The sequence below is a fragment of the Montipora capricornis genome, chromosome 10, assembly GCF_036669925.1.
Source record: "Montipora capricornis isolate CH-2021 chromosome 10, ASM3666992v2, whole genome shotgun sequence".
Classification (NCBI taxonomy): Eukaryota; Metazoa; Cnidaria; class Anthozoa; order Scleractinia; family Acroporidae; genus Montipora; species Montipora capricornis.
This window is the reverse complement of record NC_090892.1, coordinates 70,833,746-70,853,173: the sequence shown is the minus strand read 5'-3', so window position 1 is coordinate 70,853,173 and position 19,428 is coordinate 70,833,746. Positions and strand designations below refer to the sequence as shown.

Here is a 19,428-nt window from a genome sequence, read left to right as displayed (position 1 = left end):
CAGCATGTTTCTGCACTTGATCGCAGAGTTCTTTCATGCTTAACCTTTTTAATATCCAAGTACTTAGGTCAGTGGATCGTGCAGTGCTTTGTGAGCGATCTTCAGAGTACGCCATTCTAGTTGTTGCTTCACTGGTAACCAGTTCAATTAGATGACATCATCCATGGACACATGTCTTCCAAACTCAAAACTGGCAGCCGCTTTCTGTACTTTCTCCATTTTTTTGACTAGACCCAAAGGAATTGGATAGAGTACACAATCATTATAAAATAACTTAGATAAAACAAGAGACTGCAATACGATTTTACGACTGTTGAATGGTAGTATGTTTTGATTTTCTTCAGTGTAGCTGGGATTGCATAGCAGGAGGAGGAGAGATGCATAACGTGCTCATCCCATTTGAGGCGCTGATCAATAAAAGTTCCACGCAGTTTTGTGTTGTGTACACAGTCAATATGATCATTGCCCCATGCCCCATGATATGTTTGCCGATTGTGTCCTGCGCATTCCTTTACAGTTTTTCCGCTGTTGTTAAGTGAGCCCACACAACGTGAAATATCCGGCACGCGAGGATTCGGTCGCTAAGTAACCACAGAGCTTACGTTTCGACCCGTACTCGTCAGCTTAGCGAAAGCAAAAAGAAAACAGACCTTTGCTAGCAGGGAACTAATATGCATTCTGTTTGTTCTGTTTACACACGAAAAATTCATCGTGCCGTGCCTGAAAAACATCGATACGGCACCGAGATTTCGGATTGCCGTGCCAGATTTTTGTGCTAGTGTAAAGACGGCTTAAGAAAAAGAAATTAGCTCTTTCTCATGTCCCATACCACTAAGTACATTTTTCTTCCACAAAAATGAAACGCGTTACAGGGTTTACTAAGATTGAGGCTATACCTGATGTATAAATGTCTTTGTACAGCTAAAACCAAATAATAGGAAAATAGGAGAAAATGGGGACTTTGACACCCTGAACGTCACTGCAACTCTGTTGTTGCGGAACGCAAGAGAACGCAAGTGGTTTTCCCTGGGCCTTCTTGCGCCGCTCGCTCGAAATCTCTCGTGCTCCAAAAAGAACCGCCAGCTACACAGGCTACTCGAAGACTTTGACATTGAGTGATCGACAGACAGGAACCGTAATGGGTTCCTGTTGATTGGTCATTCAACGCGAAAATAACCGTTACTGTTGAACTCGCCACCCGCTTTGGTGATTTTGGTGTCCTTTGTCCTTACCAAGGTCCTTACCCCCGGGTCCTTACCATTGTTCGTGCACAGGATACCCAGCGCGAAGGACAGAGGACAACCAACTCAATGTAGTTGTCGAGCACAATAAAGTCCTGTGCACGTTTACATGAAGGAGAGCTTGGCTGCAATAGCTTTGTGGGTAGAAGACAAGATGGCTGCTGTCGTGTCACCCGAGATTGTAGACCCCGTTTTGCTGTTTTGTGACACATTTAGCCATCCAGAAAATGAGGTAACTTGACCAAGAGCCTAATATTGCAGTATACTTAAAATTTAGCATGTTATTAATGGAGCAAAAAAAGTTTCAAGAGAGGACACTACGCGTGGTATACAAACACAACTCCGATAACATAAAAAGAAACTTCTTCAAACTTATCTTATACCTACTCTTATAAAAAATATTTAAAGGTAATGATGTTAACAGCAGGACATACAATTTAATGAAGTCGGATTTTAAAATTCCTAGATTCAATACTGTACTTGCGGAAAGCAGTCAATTAGATTAATCTAATTGACTTGAAGGACCGCAATTGTGATTTTGGGTCATTGTTACAGAAAAGATTGCATAATTCTGCTTTGATTAGCTCAATCTATCGTGGAGTTATGTACAGCGTATGTGTACAGGTATATAGGACATTTTTGAGTTTCAATATGATAAGCAGGAGGTGATTTTAAAGGAAATGTTATCTATACTGTGGTTCTACTTAATCTTTGCCCTTGTAGGATGAGTAATTTGGTGGCGTAGCATTTCTCAATTTTCTGCTGATTGTTTCTTGAAATGAAACTGTAAACATTTTTACTCCTGTGTAGGAAATGCATCTTGATTTGGTAAGTTTTCCACGACCAGTTTGTGTGCAGGAGGTGAGAGTGATACCTGCAGGCCACAGAGTTCATGCAGCTGTCAGCGAGAGAGAGAAAATGGGGTATGTTAGATCCCACCTGAATCAACTCTTTAGGTGTCAAATGTCCATAAGTTTTGTGTCAAGGTCCTAGCAAAAAATAGTAGAACCCATTACATATTTTTAATTACTGATATTTCGTGGACAAGTATCAACACATGTTATGAATACCACAGGATAGGTGCCTGGGGAGACCAGGGCCCGGTTGTTTGAAAGCCGATTAACTTAATCCAGGATTAGCGTAAACTTTGTTTCATGTTTTCAACTTTTTGGTGAAAGTTTCTTTTGCCTATTTTTGTTTTTCAAGAGTGACCTCTTTTAATGTAAAGTTTTGCCGAATATCAGCGCTGAACTGCATTTGAGAGACGAGAAATAAAATGTTTGGTCAATTTTTAATCTCGGATTAGCGTTAATCGGCTTTTGAGCAACCGGGCCCAGGAACGAAGATTGTGAATGCTGATTACTAAACATTGACAGGGTCTGGTCCTGGAGAGGTCCTGAAGCCATAAGTTCTCACTTGTAGCCACACAGGCAGCTAGTTCAGCAACAAGAGATTAGAGGGAAAAGGGAGGGCTGGAAAGTAGAATATACGTCTACATCAGGTACATAAGCATGTTCTAAGAATGTATGAAAGTGATAAATCGTAAATAGGCCACTTCGGAAAATACCATTATAATACCCTTTGTTTGTCCCCCCAAATTTTGCTTAAGCATTGTTTCTCTTGGGACTTACTATGGTCCCAAGAGAAAACAAAAACTGCTTATGTAAAATTTGGGGGGACAAACAAAGAGTATTATCGGTAGCCTCGCAGCTCCTACAAGGTCTCACCTGATTGGAGACCACCCTTGAGGTTTAACAAAAGAACAAATAACAGAAACAATGGACCCTAGAGGATAGAGTTGCAGCCCGTGTGTTTTAGGCCTAGGGTCCATTGTTTCTGTTATTTGTTGTTCTGTTAACCCTCAAGGGTGGTCACCAATCAGGTGAGACCTTGTAAGAGCTGCGAGGTGACCCAGTATTATGGTATTTTCTGTATGGGCCTATGGTTTGAACCCAGGAGTCATATCAGAATTATGTGAAGTACAATAATTGTCCAGGCGAGTTGAGGACGACGATGACTGACATTTCGTTGACTTAATGTCAGTAGATGGTATTAAAGACTCTGGTTGTTGGTGTGATTGGAGAACCAAGTCATGATGTTATCTACTGACAATACACAAATCACTTTACTCTGAAGATGGCTTTTGCTCAGGTTATCAAAATGTCTGTTAGTGTTTACTGTCTGTTAGGGCTACACTCACCCAGACAATCGTACCTGACACTTAATCATGAACATCAAATATTCAGGACTGGTTCAGGGAGGATTTCTTTTCATTGTCTCAGTCAAATTGCCTTTAACTGCATGATAGGGCAATATTTAGGTGTAATTTTGGTATTAAAATTGTAACAGCAGTTATGTATGCTGAATGCATTTGTTATCAAGTTTGGTGATAAGTTGCTGATGTTGTTTTTTTGATATTTGTTAGAGAAACTCATCCTCCATCTTTCAAACTGGATTTGTTCATTCGAAATCTTGACCGACCTTCAGATGTAGTGTTTGAAAGACTTGGACAGTGAGTAGCCTGAAAGATTATTGTTTCTTTTAAAGTTTTTCTGTCCTTTGTTCTTGAAAGTGTGGAAATAAAATTTAAAAGAAAAAAAATTAAATTTTAGTATCTTTACTGTTACTACAGACTTGAATACAAAGAACCAAACAACTTTCAACTAGTTACTTATTCTAAGGTGAGTTGTACAGTATGTTTTTTTTTCCTTTTCAAAAGATGTTTATTTGTTTGTGGAATTACATTCTTTATTTATTGTCAACAGGGTGCAACTGACGTTGTTGTTCTCCGTGGATGGTACAACAGGATCACTATCAGTCTGTACGGCCTCTTTACTGATGTCAACCAACGGGCTCATGAGCTGCGCCCAGAAACAAGGGCAGAAAGACCACCAGTGATTGTGGAGAGCGGGGCCCTGAACGAGACTCTGAAAGAATGGATCAGGAATCAGGGAAGGTAGCTCCTGAAACAGTCCCTGTGAGGGCTGAAAGGACTTTTGAGCAGGGCCCTGAAAAGCCCAAAAGGGACAGGAGTGCAGACAGAATCACTGAGTTAGGTCCAAACAAGAGTTCTTTGGAGAGGTCTTCTGAGGTAAGAGACAAGCATGAAGGACAACCACAACCAAGAGAAGAAAAAAAGGGTGCTAAAGAAAAAGAGAGGATTCCCCCGAAGTCACCACCAAGCATAAAATCACCTTCAAGATCACCCTCAATTGTTACAGCTACTGTTGGGGATAGTACTGCTGCTAAACCAACAACACCACCAGGGTCCCCCAGAGAGGAGGTACAATGTATTATTTTTGCCATTATTTGAAGTGAATTAGTTCTTCATAATTTTTGAAGTCTTAATTCACCTATAGCAAACAGGTTTTCGTTTTCATGTTTCGATAATTTGGCCATGTCAGTAGAAGGGATGTTCTTTGTTCTGTTGAGAAGGGTTCTAGCTACTGAGCGTTTGTGTTGAGAAGAGTGGTGAGAGTTGAATTTGAGGTATTTGTCAGTGTGTGTGGCTTTCCTGTAGACGCTAGTTTTTATAGTTCAATTGGTTGGTTGTCTTAGCTTGGTGTCCAGAAATGCAATGGATCCGTCTTTTTCTTCTTCCACTGTAAAAGGAGTGATCTATAAAATCAGTAATAAAAACTGTGACAAAGTCTATATTGGTCAAACATCAAGAGCCCTAAGATCCAGGACTAGAGGGCACAAGAAAGCAATTTTCACGGGAGAGAGAATTTTTTATTAACTCAACATTGCATACAAATCAATCATCAGTTTGACCTTGACGACATCAAGATCATTGACCGCTGTTCCCAGTGGTCAAAAAGATTGTTTTTAGAAGTGTGGCACTCAATTCGCGCACCGAATGCGATTAATGAACACATTTACATTCCTGATTTTTACAAGGCCCTCGGCAATCCCAACTGACGTTTCTGCGGCTCTTTTAAAGTACTCATTTCCATTCCTAGTCATTTATGCTGAAGAAACGTTCATTAAAAAGGCTTTTTAGTCAGTGACAACAAAAATGTTTTAATTCTTATTTTTTATCATGCCTGACTACAACTATGGTATTTATGCATTGTTCAGATACTATACTTGTTTGTTCACCAAGAATTTACCTTGATGGTTTGCATCCAAACTATATTAAGCGATTAACTGGATAACTCGTGCATGAAATCGACGAATTTGCTGCAGCTATAAACAGCAAGAACTTATTCCAGGCAGTGAACAGTGATTGTTGCTTTGTTTGCTTAATTTTTTTTTGCTGCAGTCACAGATCGGTGCCCACGCATAGCTGCAAGAATATTCCCACTCCCAGGAAAGAAATAAGATCTTCTATTTCTAGTTATATAAACATGCCACTGCAAAAACTGGCCAGACATTATTAAAACAAATATTATGGCTGCAAAGATTTTAATATGTTATTATCATTCTATTTTTTATCTCTTGCCTATCAACGATTTATTTTTATCAAACAAAGGTGTTGAGAAACAAATATGATGGATTTATTATCCCACTGTAAAAAAAAAAATTATCTGTGAATATCTGGGCTTCCGAGACCACTAGATGGCCATTTTCGCCAGTCGCTGGAGCTTATGGAGAACACTGGTCACCATTGAAAAAATTGATCTCTTCAGGCATGGGTCTGTTTCTGAGATGGCATCTGAGAATTGAAGCTGCTCATGGCAGCACTTAACTAGTGTGGGTTCTTTAAGTGGAATCTACAGGGGTGGGGAAAAAGCACAGTGCACGTTGTATCTGCTTCACTGTATACAATATTGTTTAATTTGTGAAAAAAATAATAGATCCATCCCTAGTGTTAAAGTTTATGAAAATTGCAAGAGCACATTTCAAGCTTTCTTGGATTAGGGGGAGGGGGAGGGTGGAAGAGTGGATCAACAATGAATGTTCTGAAAGCTGTTTTGAAGACTCCAATTTAATCTGAAAGGAAAATGCCTCGAATCAATTTTGAAATGTTTACATTTTCCTCTTTAGCAAGCAGCCGATGAGGAGGAGTCTGGCAATCAATCAGCTGATGACTTATTTGAGCCACTTACACCTGACAGATCACCATCCAATTTGTTTATGTCTGATGATGAGGAACCTGAAGATGTTGTAAGTGAATTGCTTCAAAATCTCAAAATACAAAATGATTAAAAATAGGCAAGGTGGTTCCAAGAAATTATATTTTAGTCACTGCATCTGTGTTCCCCTCTACTTATAACTCCAGTATCATCAAACACTGAATTGAACAGTCTTCAACCAGTTATGTTCAGAAATGCCCCTAATTACCTGTAGATGCATGCTGATTTCAATAAGCATCGTGAAGTGTTCCCGCAGCCTGCGGCTCGTGTTCCCAAAGCAATTCTTGTTCTCTCAAACTTTCACTCGTGTTTCTATAACTTGATAGAAACACGGTACATGTTTTCTATTTCTTAAACATCACAAAGTGTCACCCAAATGCTGCTTCTCAAGTGAGGATAAACAACTACATTTACGGTCCTTAAGCTAAAAATAAGGCTAATCTGTACCCTTACCTTATTGTCAGTAATAGGTGTAGCAAAGGCTAAGTCTTAAATTAATGGACAGTTTGTGTTGGATGTCTGAATTGGGTGTGTATCTTATTAGGTGCATTAATGGACATATGTGTTTTCATCTCTTTTATTCAAATGAATGTAAATGTCATCTGACTTCAATTGAATCTAAAATTTTATGCTTCTTTCACGGAAGAAGAAATTGGTGTGAAAACGTCTTCTGGGATTGAACAAACTAATATCCATGACATCACTTCGGCATACCAAAAAAATTAGAATTAATTGCTTCAGATCAACAAAGCATGCTTTGGAATGTTTTGGAAAAGTTTGCATTCAGGAAAAAAAAGTTTTTTTAACCTTCGACAAACGATGTTATTTTTAAGAGAGAAAAACTGACAGAAAAGCAGAAAAGAACCTTTGCCAGAACAAGCGATAACAAAGAGGTGTGATGAAATAAAAGTAATGTACCATCGTATATTTTTGAAGACAGTGTGCACAGGTTATAGGTGAAATTGAGAAGTGATCCTCACGCTTAGCTGGATTTTTCAGAATTGAAGCAATAATGTCTCATAGTGACACTTGAAGAATTCAATCAGTTTCAATGGGATTGGAACCCATGCCCCCTGCGATACAGGTGCAATGCTCTACATCCTGGACTATGAAGCCACTCAGTTGGGAGCAGGTCAATTTGTTTGGCTCATGTGTTCCCGAGAAAGGACTCGATAAAATAAATGTATGTTTTGAAGCCCAGATTTTAGACAAAATTAAGAGTTGAAGACCTGAATTCAAAGCTGAATTTTTTAAAGTGTCTATAGGAGGCAATTATTGCTCATAAATTATATTTTGCACTCAGGATTATTTTTGTTGGTCTTCTTTACATGTGAAGATTTTGCAAAATTAATTATTAGTCTAGAAAAATTGCCTAAACTTCCAGTGCTCATGTTAGGGTAAGTGCCCATCCCCACACGTCTTTCAGAGATATTGAATGGTGGTTTTAAGGGTGGGGAGTAGGGCCCTTATGTGATAATATTCTGTATTTTATTTGGTAACTACAAAGAAGAAATTGTGATTGTGTGATTCTAATTCTACTATGTACCTGTGGTTTTTAATAGGATGGCTATGAAGAAATACTGAGCGATGAAGAGGTATGATATGATGTGCATTAAATTATTAATTTTCTTAGCATAGTGCAAGTTTGTGTGGTGGGTGAGATCAATCTTTTGTTGCTTTGAGGATTTGAACATAAAGAGCAGTCAAGGCTCCAAGAGTTCTGAGTTTCTTTACCAGCTCATCATGCATCTGGCTGCAGAGTTCAACATGGTTTATGTAATAATGGAAGGAAAGACATCTTATTACAACTCTCTGGTTATTTTATCTAAAGTAACTTTTTTTATTTTCTTTATTTTTGTTTTGGCATCTAGGATATGGAGGACGGAACCTTAGATGACACTGTAAGTATCAAAGTTATTATTTACTAGAATTAATTTCTTAGTGCTTAGGAACCACTCCCTGTGCTTAGTACAGATCATACACAGGATAGTTATTGCCTGAATGATAATCATGAGCCCGCATTGGATATGAGATGGTAAATAGCCAACAAGGCGCATAGTGCCAAGTAATCTCATATCCAACAACGGGGAATGGAATAATTGTTTTATTAAATTCTTAACCTTCGGTTTTGCTAAATTTTATTTAAGTTTAAAAAATGACCGGAAAGTGACGTGACTTCCAGTCGCCAAAAATTTTATGCTGAGCCTCATTTGCCACATTCATTTCCATATAATGTCAAACGCAGGTATAATGGCTGGTAACGGAGATGCAATGAACCAATCAGAATGCTAGAATTGCATTATCTGAGTTGAGAATTTAAAGGAGAAGTGCACTCCAAAATGTCAATCCTTCTTTTATCGATTATAGAAATTTCATTCGCAGAACAGCCTTTAACCAAAATTTCAATCTTGAAATAGCGTTCTAACCTTGTGAAATCCTTGTTAAAAGTACACAAATCATTGAGCTCAGCCGATCCCACTTTTCTTAAATGTAAACAACATGAACGGTGTTTTGTCCGTCTGACCTGTTTGAGGAATTTGTGTTGCTGAACAAAAAGGCATGACTGGAATAGGAAGGGGAATCTTAACAGCTTTGTGTGTTCAAGCTTCCCGCCAAACTTCAGGTTGAGCTCAATGACATCACATATAATCCAAGATGGCGGCCTGCGTGTGTGTATTTTTAAGAAGGATTTCACAAGGTTGGAAAGGTCTTTCAAGGTTGAAATTTTGGTTAAGAGCTGGTCTCCTCATTAAGTATTTTACTCTGTCTAATGTCAGACAATTTTACTCATCAATGGGGAACCCCTGGGAATCAATGGGTTAATAAACATAAAAATCCAGCCTTTGAACAACTAGTGCCTGGTGCTGGCCTTGTGATCAACGCCTTAACCATTGGCATTGCTAATCTATGATTTTCGGATCCCATTCATTTTCAGGATGTAACGTTTGGGGAATTAGACGTTTACAGTGAGGATGCTTGGATGTCAGTCTCTGTCAGTTTCAACCCTTATCAATGTGACTTATCCATACTAACTGTAAGTCATTTACGTGTATACACTGTATCTGTTGCAGGTCATTTTGTTTCTTAGGTTAATTTGCCACCAGACTAGATCATTTTGTTTCAACATGGGTCAACTTCTTTCAACCTAGATCAAGTTGTTTCAACCAAGGTCAATTTGGTAAAGGTACAAAACACAGGTCACAGGTCACAGGTCATTGTTTTACCAATACAGATAGAATCCTAAACATTCATTAAAGCTAACCTTAAACCTAAGTAGGCCTAAGTAAAAGTTTTTAGGCCTAGTTTTAGCATTTTTAAATGGTTAGGGTTCTTTCTATATTGGTAAAAGAATGACCTACAGGTGACCTGTGTTTTGTTCCTGCACCAAACTGACCTAGGTTGGAAGAACTTGATCTCGGAATATGAAACTTGTAAGTTGACCAAGGTTTAAACAAAATGACCAAGTTTGGTTGTGATTTAACCTAAGGAAGAAAATGATCTGCAACATATCCATATTGTCATTGTTAAGATACAGGTGTATCAGATTGTTTTCAATGATATCATGATGTTAAAGGTCACTGTTCTAGACTGGCAAAAAACATTATTTTCTGTGTGTGAGCTCATTTTTTGAGTTGCATTATGCTCCCATTACTCCTGTGAACTCAATAAGAGATGGATGGGAATGCAATGCACTGGCAAGCCTTTTGCCTGCGTGACTCATCAAGAAGATGCCAGACATCTTGGCTTGGTTGATTATTAATAGCCAAGTTTTTGTAATTATGATGGTTGTCTTTTTTTAGAAGAAAAATTCTGTTTTCCCTAAAATTATTTCCAGGCATTCACTCCACCAGATAGTACAGAGCATGAGAAGGCAGTTTTGAAAGCCTCTGAAGATTCTTGTAAGTCAGATTGAGTTACTTTAATTAACAATGTTACTACTCTGAAGATTCCTGTAAGATGGAATTACTTTTAATAATCTTACTAAATTGTTGTAATTACATTTCAAGAAAAAATTAAATTAAAATGGCATTTTGAAAGCCATCGTGAGGGTCATTCTGATTGTTAGTCTTTCAGTTTTGTACACGACTACTGTATCTTTCCTCTGTAGTTGTGTTTGTAATATTAATTAATTGTTGAAAATACATGTAGCTTAGCCATTCAATTAGCCTGCAAACACACTGTACATTCACAAGATGTTTGTCTGGATGTGCTCACACTTTTAGGGCTGCAAAGTCTGTCCACTCAAGACAATATGTGTTCACAATGTGGTGAGGGAATTCAGGCTGTTGTGAGAAGGAATACAATGCACAATGAGGATAAAAGAAACAAAACACTGTCAAAGCAGTCCCATTTGTTGTCTAGTCCTGCAACACTAAATAAAACATCTGAAAAAGACCATAACGGCAAATGACATGGCAATCACATTCAAATTTCTCTTGCCTATCATGACTGACATGTCAGAATAATGCTTACATTCCCTTATTTTGCTTTTTTCCAGCCTTTTGGCATTATGATCAAACTCCAACTACGTAAATGTAGTTACGTAAATGTATACATACTCAGTGGTTTCAGTATGTACCAACAGCTAATGAAAAGTGCTGGCAATTTTGGTACTTTTTTCCCTAAATTGAAAAAAATTAAAGGCAAGTTCTTTCAAACCCCAAATTAAAACTCATTTGGACAATGCCAACAGGAAGTTGTCTAAACACCCATATAGAAATGGCTGGAATAAAATAGTAGAGAATGAATCAAGTAAGAAAACATATGTATTAATAAAGAATAAATGTAATGAATAAGCCTATTGTTGGTTTTCACTCATGCGATCAGCAGCCATGTTTTTCAATGAAAACAAAAGAAAGCGTTTGCTTAATAATAGAGTGCAATTCCGGGAGGATTTGGTCGGGGCACCAACATGGCCACCGTGTCTTTGTTTAGGGGCACCAACATGGTGGCCAAGATGTCATGTGAATCAGTCTAGCAAGTATTTAACAAAAATTATTAAGACTTTTTAAAATTGTTTCCCCAGATTCTGCAGATGAGCAACAAGTAAACTTGGTAATAAAAACTTGAAAAATGTTATCCTTTAGTATTTATCATGTGACAATAATTATTTCTGTCACTTTTCTTGAATTAAATTCAGTACTTACAGACTCATAAATGCAGCCATATTCCATAGTTGAGCGCACTGTCCAGGTCATCCTATAGGTAGTGCTTCTTGTTTGAATTCATATCTCTGCTGCAGTGTACAATGTAGTTCATCTATAGGCACAACGTTGTAATTTTAGTACCTGTATTTGCACTTGTAGATGATCAATTTATTCACCTCTTCCCATTATAACCTCAAAACCTCAATTATCCTTGATTGTGAGTACATGCACTTTATGGTCAGAATACAAACTAGATTAAAAGTCATTTCATGTGACATATTTTATTGACTGCTAAATAGTAATTTTGTTGTTACTCCAATACCTTTTTTTTAAGGGACAGGCACTGTTTGAACAAGTAGAGTTGTGTTGTACCTCTGAAAGGAATTTAAAGTAAGTAGTGTATCAAAGTTTATAGAGCAATGGAGTTACTAAATTCTCTAGTAAGTCTCGTGGGAGAGGTTTTTGTATACAGTACTTACCGGTAACAATTTTCATAGAAGGCAATACAAGGCAGGTGAACATCCTGGGATAACAGAAGATAACGTCACTCTTGGGGTGATAAATGCGTCAATGACAGTATATCGGTTCAGAGTTAAGTAAAAGAACTTGCCAATATAGCAGATGAATGTTCGACACTACGAAGTTAAAGGTTAAATGAGGGAAAATTAAACTGTTACATCTTCTGTAGATAACGTCATTCTTGGGGTAATAAATGCATCAATGACATTACATGGCTTCAGAGTTATGGTAGTTATTCTAAGGAAGGGAAACACATTTTCTACAAACATAGGCACTCCCACATCTTTGAATCCTTCCTAATGGTAACCACCTACAGCTGTACAGTCACAGGCTGTCTACTTTTTATAAGTTCCTCTTGCTATTTGCTTACAACTTGTGAAAATTCATTGAAAATCTCCTGCCATTTACTTCACGCAATTTGGCTGCTATTTGACCATTGAAAAGGAAATTAAATATTTCAGGTAATTGGTATGTTTTTCCCAGCATTGCACACGCATCATCATCATCATCATCATCATAGCAGCCTGTCTTGGGCGACAATGGCTGTTTCATTTAGGTCTGAATGATCAGATTCCTCCACACAGCTCTGTCCTTAGCCTTCTGCTGCCGGGAACTCCTGTCTATGTCCAACTTCTCCAAGTGTCTTTTTACAGTGTCTTTGAATCTGAGCCTTGATCTACCCTGATTGCGTTTGCACACACAAACCTTAAATCCCTAGTTTAACTTAACGACACAGATTGTTTTTCAGCCTTAATTATGTTATTTTATTGTACACTGCTTTATTTATTTTCAATAGATGGATTGAGCTGCTAGAGGAAATTCCCAAACTTCTTGTCCCAGGATTGGTATGTTTAATTTGCAGTCATTGTTCTACATCTTCTTTTTTGCCTGTCTTTCTGCTCAATAATTAGTTTTTGAAGGAAAATAAATTTGTTTTCTCAATCCAGACTTAAAGATAAGGACCTTTTCCCCCTAAATACCCAGCCCTATCTACTACTGTAATGTTACATTATTTTGCACTTCTGCCATAAATCCAAGCTGTAATTTAAGGTATGGCCCCAAATAATAATAATAATAATAATAATAATAATAATAATAATAATTTTTTTTTTTTTTTTTTTTTTTTTTTTTTTAATAAAAATTAAAAATATTTACAAAAATATTTACAAAAATTAAAATAATTATTATTATATTATTATTATTATTATTATGCATAATAAAAAATAAAAATATTTACAAAAATTAAAATATCTCCAAAAGGTAAGAACTATAAATTTACAAGCAATATAGATATTTCTCTGTTTAAAACTGTTTTAAAACTTCCAAAAAAATCATTATTATTATTAATAATAATAATAATAATAATAATAATAATAATTAATAATAATGATAATTAACAATAATAATTAATAATAATAATTATTAATAATAATAATAATAATAATAATAATAATAATAATAATAATAATAATAATAATAATAATAACAAAATTAATAACACCTTGTAGGTCATGGTAAATTTAAAAACTATAGCGGCCATGTAATAATTATCTTCTATGTGTTAAGTCACATGTCTGTATTATAACTTAATTTATTAATTTTGAAACTTGTTATCTTTTAGGCATATCTCTCAAGAAGTGAACAAAAGGAAGGTGTGTTGTTTTGTTTTTTCCTTAATTTATTTCTTGGAAAACAAGTGACTAGCAGAATATCTGATGTGAGATAACGGGATCTTTTGTAGCTCCTCTTTTACAATGCACTGAACCAGCGAGATTGTAAAATTGTATTTCATTGTAGAGACCTTTTAGGAATGTCTTAACAATGTTTTGAGATGAGGGCTGTCTAGTGATTTAAATATTGATTGTCATTAACATTTTTCATTTGTTAACAACTTCTAAATGAGGAGTTTTAGAAGTTGTTAAAAATGAAAAATGTCAAGAATACTGAAACCTTGCTGGAATTTTAAAAAAGTGACAAGCAGCAAGTGTAACAAGTTTCAAAATTAATAGTTGTGATATTTGTAATTAAATGATTACAGGCATAATGAGAAAACTGGTTGAATGGATCATGTATTCACTGGATATTGAGATGGCACAGCAACTTCCTATAGCAGTAAGTTTAATAAATCATACTTTTAATGATAATGATAATGATAATGATAATGATAATGATAATGATAATAATACCAACTTTATTCATTTAATTCAATGAAAGGGAAGGTTACCAGAGGTTATCCCTGTCGAGGGTATCCGCCTGCAGCTGGATGTAATTGACTGAGAGTCAATTTTGATGAGGCAGGAAAACTGGAGTACCCAGAGAAAAACCTTCGGAGTCAGATTGAGATCAACTGAAACTCAGCCCACATACGACCCGAGGTTAGGTTTGAACCCGGGTCACAGAGGTGGGAGGCGCGGTTGATGACCGTTAAACCACCCTGACTCCCTTAATACTGCTCTCAAGGGTTCCTTTGCTGCTTAAGATACATGTAATTGGTACACCGTCTAATTTAGAGCTCTTTTCATAGCTGTCATGAAACTGTGATGTATCTTACTTTTAGTAAAAGCTCGCAATAAAGAGAAAGAAATTTGTGAAATTAGCATATAGGGGCAAAACTTTGTCACATGTTAATTTAAAACATTTTAATTTCATAGCTATTAATTTCTTACTACAGCTGTAGGTGGTTCATTCCTACACCTTTCTATTGTTCCTTTAGTCCATTGTTATTTTAGAGTTATACCTGTACATGTACATTTCTATTGGTTAATACTTTCGATGTTTTTTTAAGGTTTGCCTCTATATGCTAATGTCACAACCATTCAGTCAAACTTGAAAATTACCGTGGATACGTTGAAATGTCATTCTTACTTTATCGTTGGTTTTTATGTTGCATTTGATGATATTCATATAGACATTTGTGTGCTATAAATTTTAAAATTATTATTATTATTATTTATCATTAAATGTTTACCTAGTAAGAAACTTATCTTATTTTTGACATCAAACTTTCAATAGTCAGCCAGTTTGCACAAATTTAAACCAGGAAGATGAAAAAAAAGAGCAGCTAATGTCAAACCTATTTGTCAGCTAATTCTTGTCCAAGTAATTTAAGACATAATAAAACTGACAGTAAACATGGACCATGTCCAGGTATGCAATGTGAAAATTACATTTAATTTTAGAAGAATAAAAAAAAATCATACTTTAAAGAAATACTCAATACAATGTACTGTAATTATATTGATAAGATCCTGCAATTTGAGAAATATTTAAAATTATTAGTTTTTTTGCCTAATAGGCTAGTGAGTGATCTTTTGTTTGCATTTAAACATTTCGAAGTGAATGTTGTGTTACTCAGTCACTAACAATGTCTTGTTGACTTCAATTCCACAAAAAGTTAAAACCATTGTATCAGCATACTAACAGTGTAATTTTAATTCCATCATCAGGCAAATATTAGGTTGATAAAAGCGGGACTGAAGCTTGTTGGAGCCATGTGTTCCTGTGGGACAGAAATCTCCTCAGTGTTAATAGTATGTTTGTTCTATTGATTGTAATTTTGTGCCCTAAATGTTGAGTGACCAAGTTGTACTATTGTCTAGCAGGCTCAGTTGGTTTAGCTTCAAGCTTCAAGAAAATACAAAGGACTTTAACCCACCGTCTGGCATTAGACAGAGTAAAATCTATAAGACATTTATTTCTATTCTCAGGGGGGAATGAGTTAATAGCAGGGGGTAAAATGCTGCATTTTAAGGACATCTACCTTGGCTGCCAGAGGTTTTTCTCTCTCAGAGCGATGGAATAGGCAAGGAAGAAACCTCTGGTATGGGCCTTTGAGTTCTTTGAGAAGGCCGGTCCAATGGGGTGCCACTTCATTTTCCCAGAGTCAGATTTTGACCCTAGCAATTCGATTGGTTCCAGGCACTTGTCAGCTCTAACGAGTACTCGTATTGGTTTAGCAACAAAAAGTAGTTCAAACAGGTTTTCAATTGCTATCAACCTGATTTCTTGTGCCCACTGTGGCCATAATCGAAACGCTGCAAAGTTCCGGAAATCAAGGCTTTGAAGGCAGAAAAAGTTCAGTGGGTTCTACATTTTTTTGTTTTTTGTATACATGTATGTCGGTAAAAGTTAAGAATCCGATCCCACCAAGGCGTCGGCCAACGCGTCAGTCAACACACCACCAACCCACTACCAACGCATCGGCCGACACACTACTGACGCATTGGTCGACACACTACCGACACGTTGGTCGAAATACTTGCTCTTTAGAATTTTGTTGTTTCTTTCAGTTGGAAGCAAGAACAACTTTATAAGGAACAACGAAAACGTGATATGCAAATAGCCGCCATTTTTAAAATGAAACACTAGTACCTAGGTCTTCTCGATGTTTTGGCAAGGGTCGGTTAATTACCAAAGCGGGGAGTTAATTTGCAAGTCGACTGACATGCTTAATTATTTTTCGTTCATTGTAAAGGATTGGGAAGTTTAAACTCTTTATTGATCATTGACTTTTTAAATGGAATGATAAATTACACTGATACATGGATATATCCTAGCTGGTTGAATGGTATGTATGGAGTGAATTGATCTGAGTAGATGACAGTTCCAGGTTGGATATGTGTAGTGATGAGACAATGAACAAGGGTCTCTCTAGTTCGGTCAGGAACGCGGAAGAGCAGCACCTTCTGCGATCCTTGCTCCACTACGCCAAAATAATACCCACGGATCTTCCGATACTCTCCCTCTTTTACACTTTCTCTTGGCACTAAACTTCGACTCGTCTATTTCCACGGTCTTCCCTAAGCCTCCAAGCTTAATTCCAGCATTCAGGACTTTGTTGGAACAGATTGTTCTTAGGGTTCTTCACCCAGAGTGAAAACTGGGTTCTAATAACACTTGTCGTAATGGGAACTGGGTTCTAATATCACAAAATACAAAGTGGCGGTCAAAAGTAAATTTCTTGTTTTCGTATCGTAGTGAAAGTTTTCCGTCGAAAACATTTCCGTTCAGTTTAAAAAAGGTACGTTTAGGTTTTCAACATTTCAATAAGGCCCAAATGAGTCACCGACACGCCACCAACGCACCACCAACGCACCACCAACGCAACACCGATGCATCTTATACGATTATAAGATTAAACAGCGGCCCACACGTCGGCCGACAGTTGGCCGACCGTGGGTCGACTGTTGACCGACAGTTGACCGACGCGTTGGCGGGATCGGATTCTTAACTTTTACCTATGTCCGCCAAAATTCACCTTCGGAATTTGACATCAAAGTTTTATGTGGGACATTGAATTTTTTAATTTCAATTGACATCGAAGTCAATAAGACGATTGTACTGTGGAAACCAAAGATGCTGATTGGTAGGTTATGTCACATATCAGTTTACTGAGTTTTTTCCATGTCAATCAAACGGGCATGGAAGTGAGGTTCTCAATGGCCTGTACCAGAGGTTTTTCTCACCTCTTCACAATTCGCTATTCCATCGCTCTAAGAGAGGAAAAACCTCTGGCATCCAGGTTAAAGGACATCTGGATATGGTTTTTCTTTCAAGTCTTCCTAATGGTTTTGCTGTGTCTTCCAACATTTGAATCTTCACAAACTTGTGGGATATCAAAAAAAAAATAATAATAATAGGAACAGAGTTTCCAATATAGGGATCTGTCCTTAACCCATTGACTCCTGGGGGTTCCCCACTGACCTGTAAAATGGTCTGGTGTTAGACAGAGTAAAATACTAAGTCTGGCCGGTTTAGGCCGGTTTGGGTGTCAAAGGGTTAACCCTAACCACAGCTCTAGTAGGGAACATAGTTTCCAAATTGATGTGTTCTTTGTGCTATATCCTGGCTGGATGGGTAAAGGCCCAGATTAGCTAATAAACACTGCCTTACATCAAGAGGACAAATAGACATATTTATTAATATATTAGATACTGATGGATTTTCCTTGTTACTAAAAAAATCACATCTTCACTGTGCGCAGTAAAGATATTATTTTTACCTTTCACATGTGAGGATATTACCAAAGTGTCAACATGGCAACTAACATGATTAGCCAATAAAAAGCAAGCTTCCCCTTCATTGTGAGATACTTTTGCTGTAATGTAATTATTGTCCTCTTCGACATTAACATTTTTATGGCTCAATTTGTTATTATCATGGTTTGTTTTTCATCTTAAACTTCATATCTTGTTTCATGTTACACAGCATGCATGTTTTAGCGGTTGGTGACCACTTTTTCTCCATTCTGAAAATGACTAAAACAAGTTGTTTTTAATGTGGACATTTCATGGGTTTCTATATAATAAACAGAACATTACATGGCCTGTTGGGGATACAAATTGTTTTATTGAGAGTGCAGAGAATGAGTGAGGGATACTATCAGCACTCAAAGCTAAAATTCGTATCCCTTGCCATGTAAAAATTATGCTTTATACAATGCATTGTACAACATGTATAAGAATCATTTTTATGATCATTATTCTCTTAGTTAGTATAGGAAATCGTATGAACGCAAGTGCATTAATTTTTGTGATTTATGGGCACAAGTGATGTTTTGAAAGCCCTCAAAGTAACAAATTTGAAAAGGCAACTAACTGACCATGGCTAGCATTCCAGTTCTTATTAAGATTCTTTGTTTTCCTTGATTAAAATTATCAGAAAGCTGGAGTACAAGAAGCTCTTGGCAAACTTCTCATAACAGAACACATGTCATCTTCAATGAAACTGCTGACTCTTCAAGGTATGTTTACCATGGGTTGTATTGAACCCAAAAGAACATTTGATATTAATATTTTTGTTAATCAATGCAATCTTGATGAGTTTAGTTTAAGCATCCTTAAGAAGACAAAGTTCCTTAAAATTGCTGCTACTACTGGTATATGACTGTTTGTTTACCAAATTACATACATGTACCATATGCATTTGTTGTAGTCTAAAATGAAAGTCATGCTACTTGTAAAAATGATTTAAACCTGTGTTGACTGCTTTCTTTCCTAAACCCAAATTAACGCCTGTGTCGCAAATGGAGGTTGGGTGCCCAAGGATCTGGGGACTGGTACCAACGACCCAAACCCAGGTTGGTGGAACACCCCATAAGCCTGCCCTACCTGCAACCCAGCCACGAGCCCCGCCCGCCAAATCAAGCACCCGTCACAACAGTGAGTTCAATGGAAAAACTATAAAGGAGGGGCCCTGACTCCCCTGAGTAGGGATAGAAGGGCGGGGAAATACTTGAAAGCACCCGAGCGCCAACACACCGAATGCTGAGCCAAGCAAAACCATGAGGACATGGGCAGGCGCATGCAAAAGAATTGCTGGCCGCTAGAACTGCCAGAAGACGCCCCGGAAAAGCCCGACATGCAAATAACACACGCACACCCTAAAAAACACTGCAGGTATACCCCCAAAATACTGATAAACCCTAGCGCTAATGCCACGCTA

General features: G+C 37.2%; 1 protein-coding gene across 6 annotated transcripts in view; it reads left to right on the top strand.

Annotated features, from left to right (window-relative positions):
- The window catches only part of LOC138018559 (protein virilizer homolog), a 66,397-nt gene that overhangs the window by 14,500 nt on the left and 32,469 nt on the right, over window positions 1-19,428 (top strand). For 2 of the 6 annotated variants that reach the window (XM_068865241.1, XM_068865240.1), the window contains exons 1-17: window positions 1,374-1,473; window positions 2,052-2,164; window positions 3,667-3,753; window positions 3,874-3,922; window positions 4,007-4,524; window positions 6,231-6,350; window positions 7,882-7,914; window positions 8,191-8,220; window positions 9,255-9,353; window positions 10,155-10,218; window positions 11,346-11,374; window positions 11,801-11,856; window positions 12,782-12,830; window positions 13,607-13,637; window positions 14,024-14,097; window positions 15,432-15,515; window positions 18,646-18,727. In XM_068865241.1, coding sequence (XP_068721342.1) covers window positions 4,177-4,524; window positions 6,231-6,350; window positions 7,882-7,914; window positions 8,191-8,220; window positions 9,255-9,353; window positions 10,155-10,218; window positions 11,346-11,374; window positions 11,801-11,856; window positions 12,782-12,830; window positions 13,607-13,637; window positions 14,024-14,097; window positions 15,432-15,515; window positions 18,646-18,727 — 1,099 coding nt within the window. In that variant the 5' untranslated portion in view covers window positions 1,374-1,473; window positions 2,052-2,164; window positions 3,667-3,753; window positions 3,874-3,922; window positions 4,007-4,176. Of the gene's footprint in view, window positions 1-1,358; window positions 1,474-2,051; window positions 2,165-3,666; window positions 3,754-3,873; window positions 3,923-4,006; window positions 4,525-6,230; window positions 6,351-7,152; window positions 7,213-7,881; window positions 7,915-8,190; window positions 8,221-9,254; window positions 9,354-10,154; window positions 10,219-11,345; window positions 11,375-11,800; window positions 11,857-12,781; window positions 12,831-13,606; window positions 13,638-14,023; window positions 14,098-15,431; window positions 15,516-18,645; window positions 18,728-19,428 lie in introns of those variants that run through there. The other 4 variants (XM_068865239.1, XM_068865237.1, XM_068865238.1 and 1 more) reach the window with 4 other exon arrangements.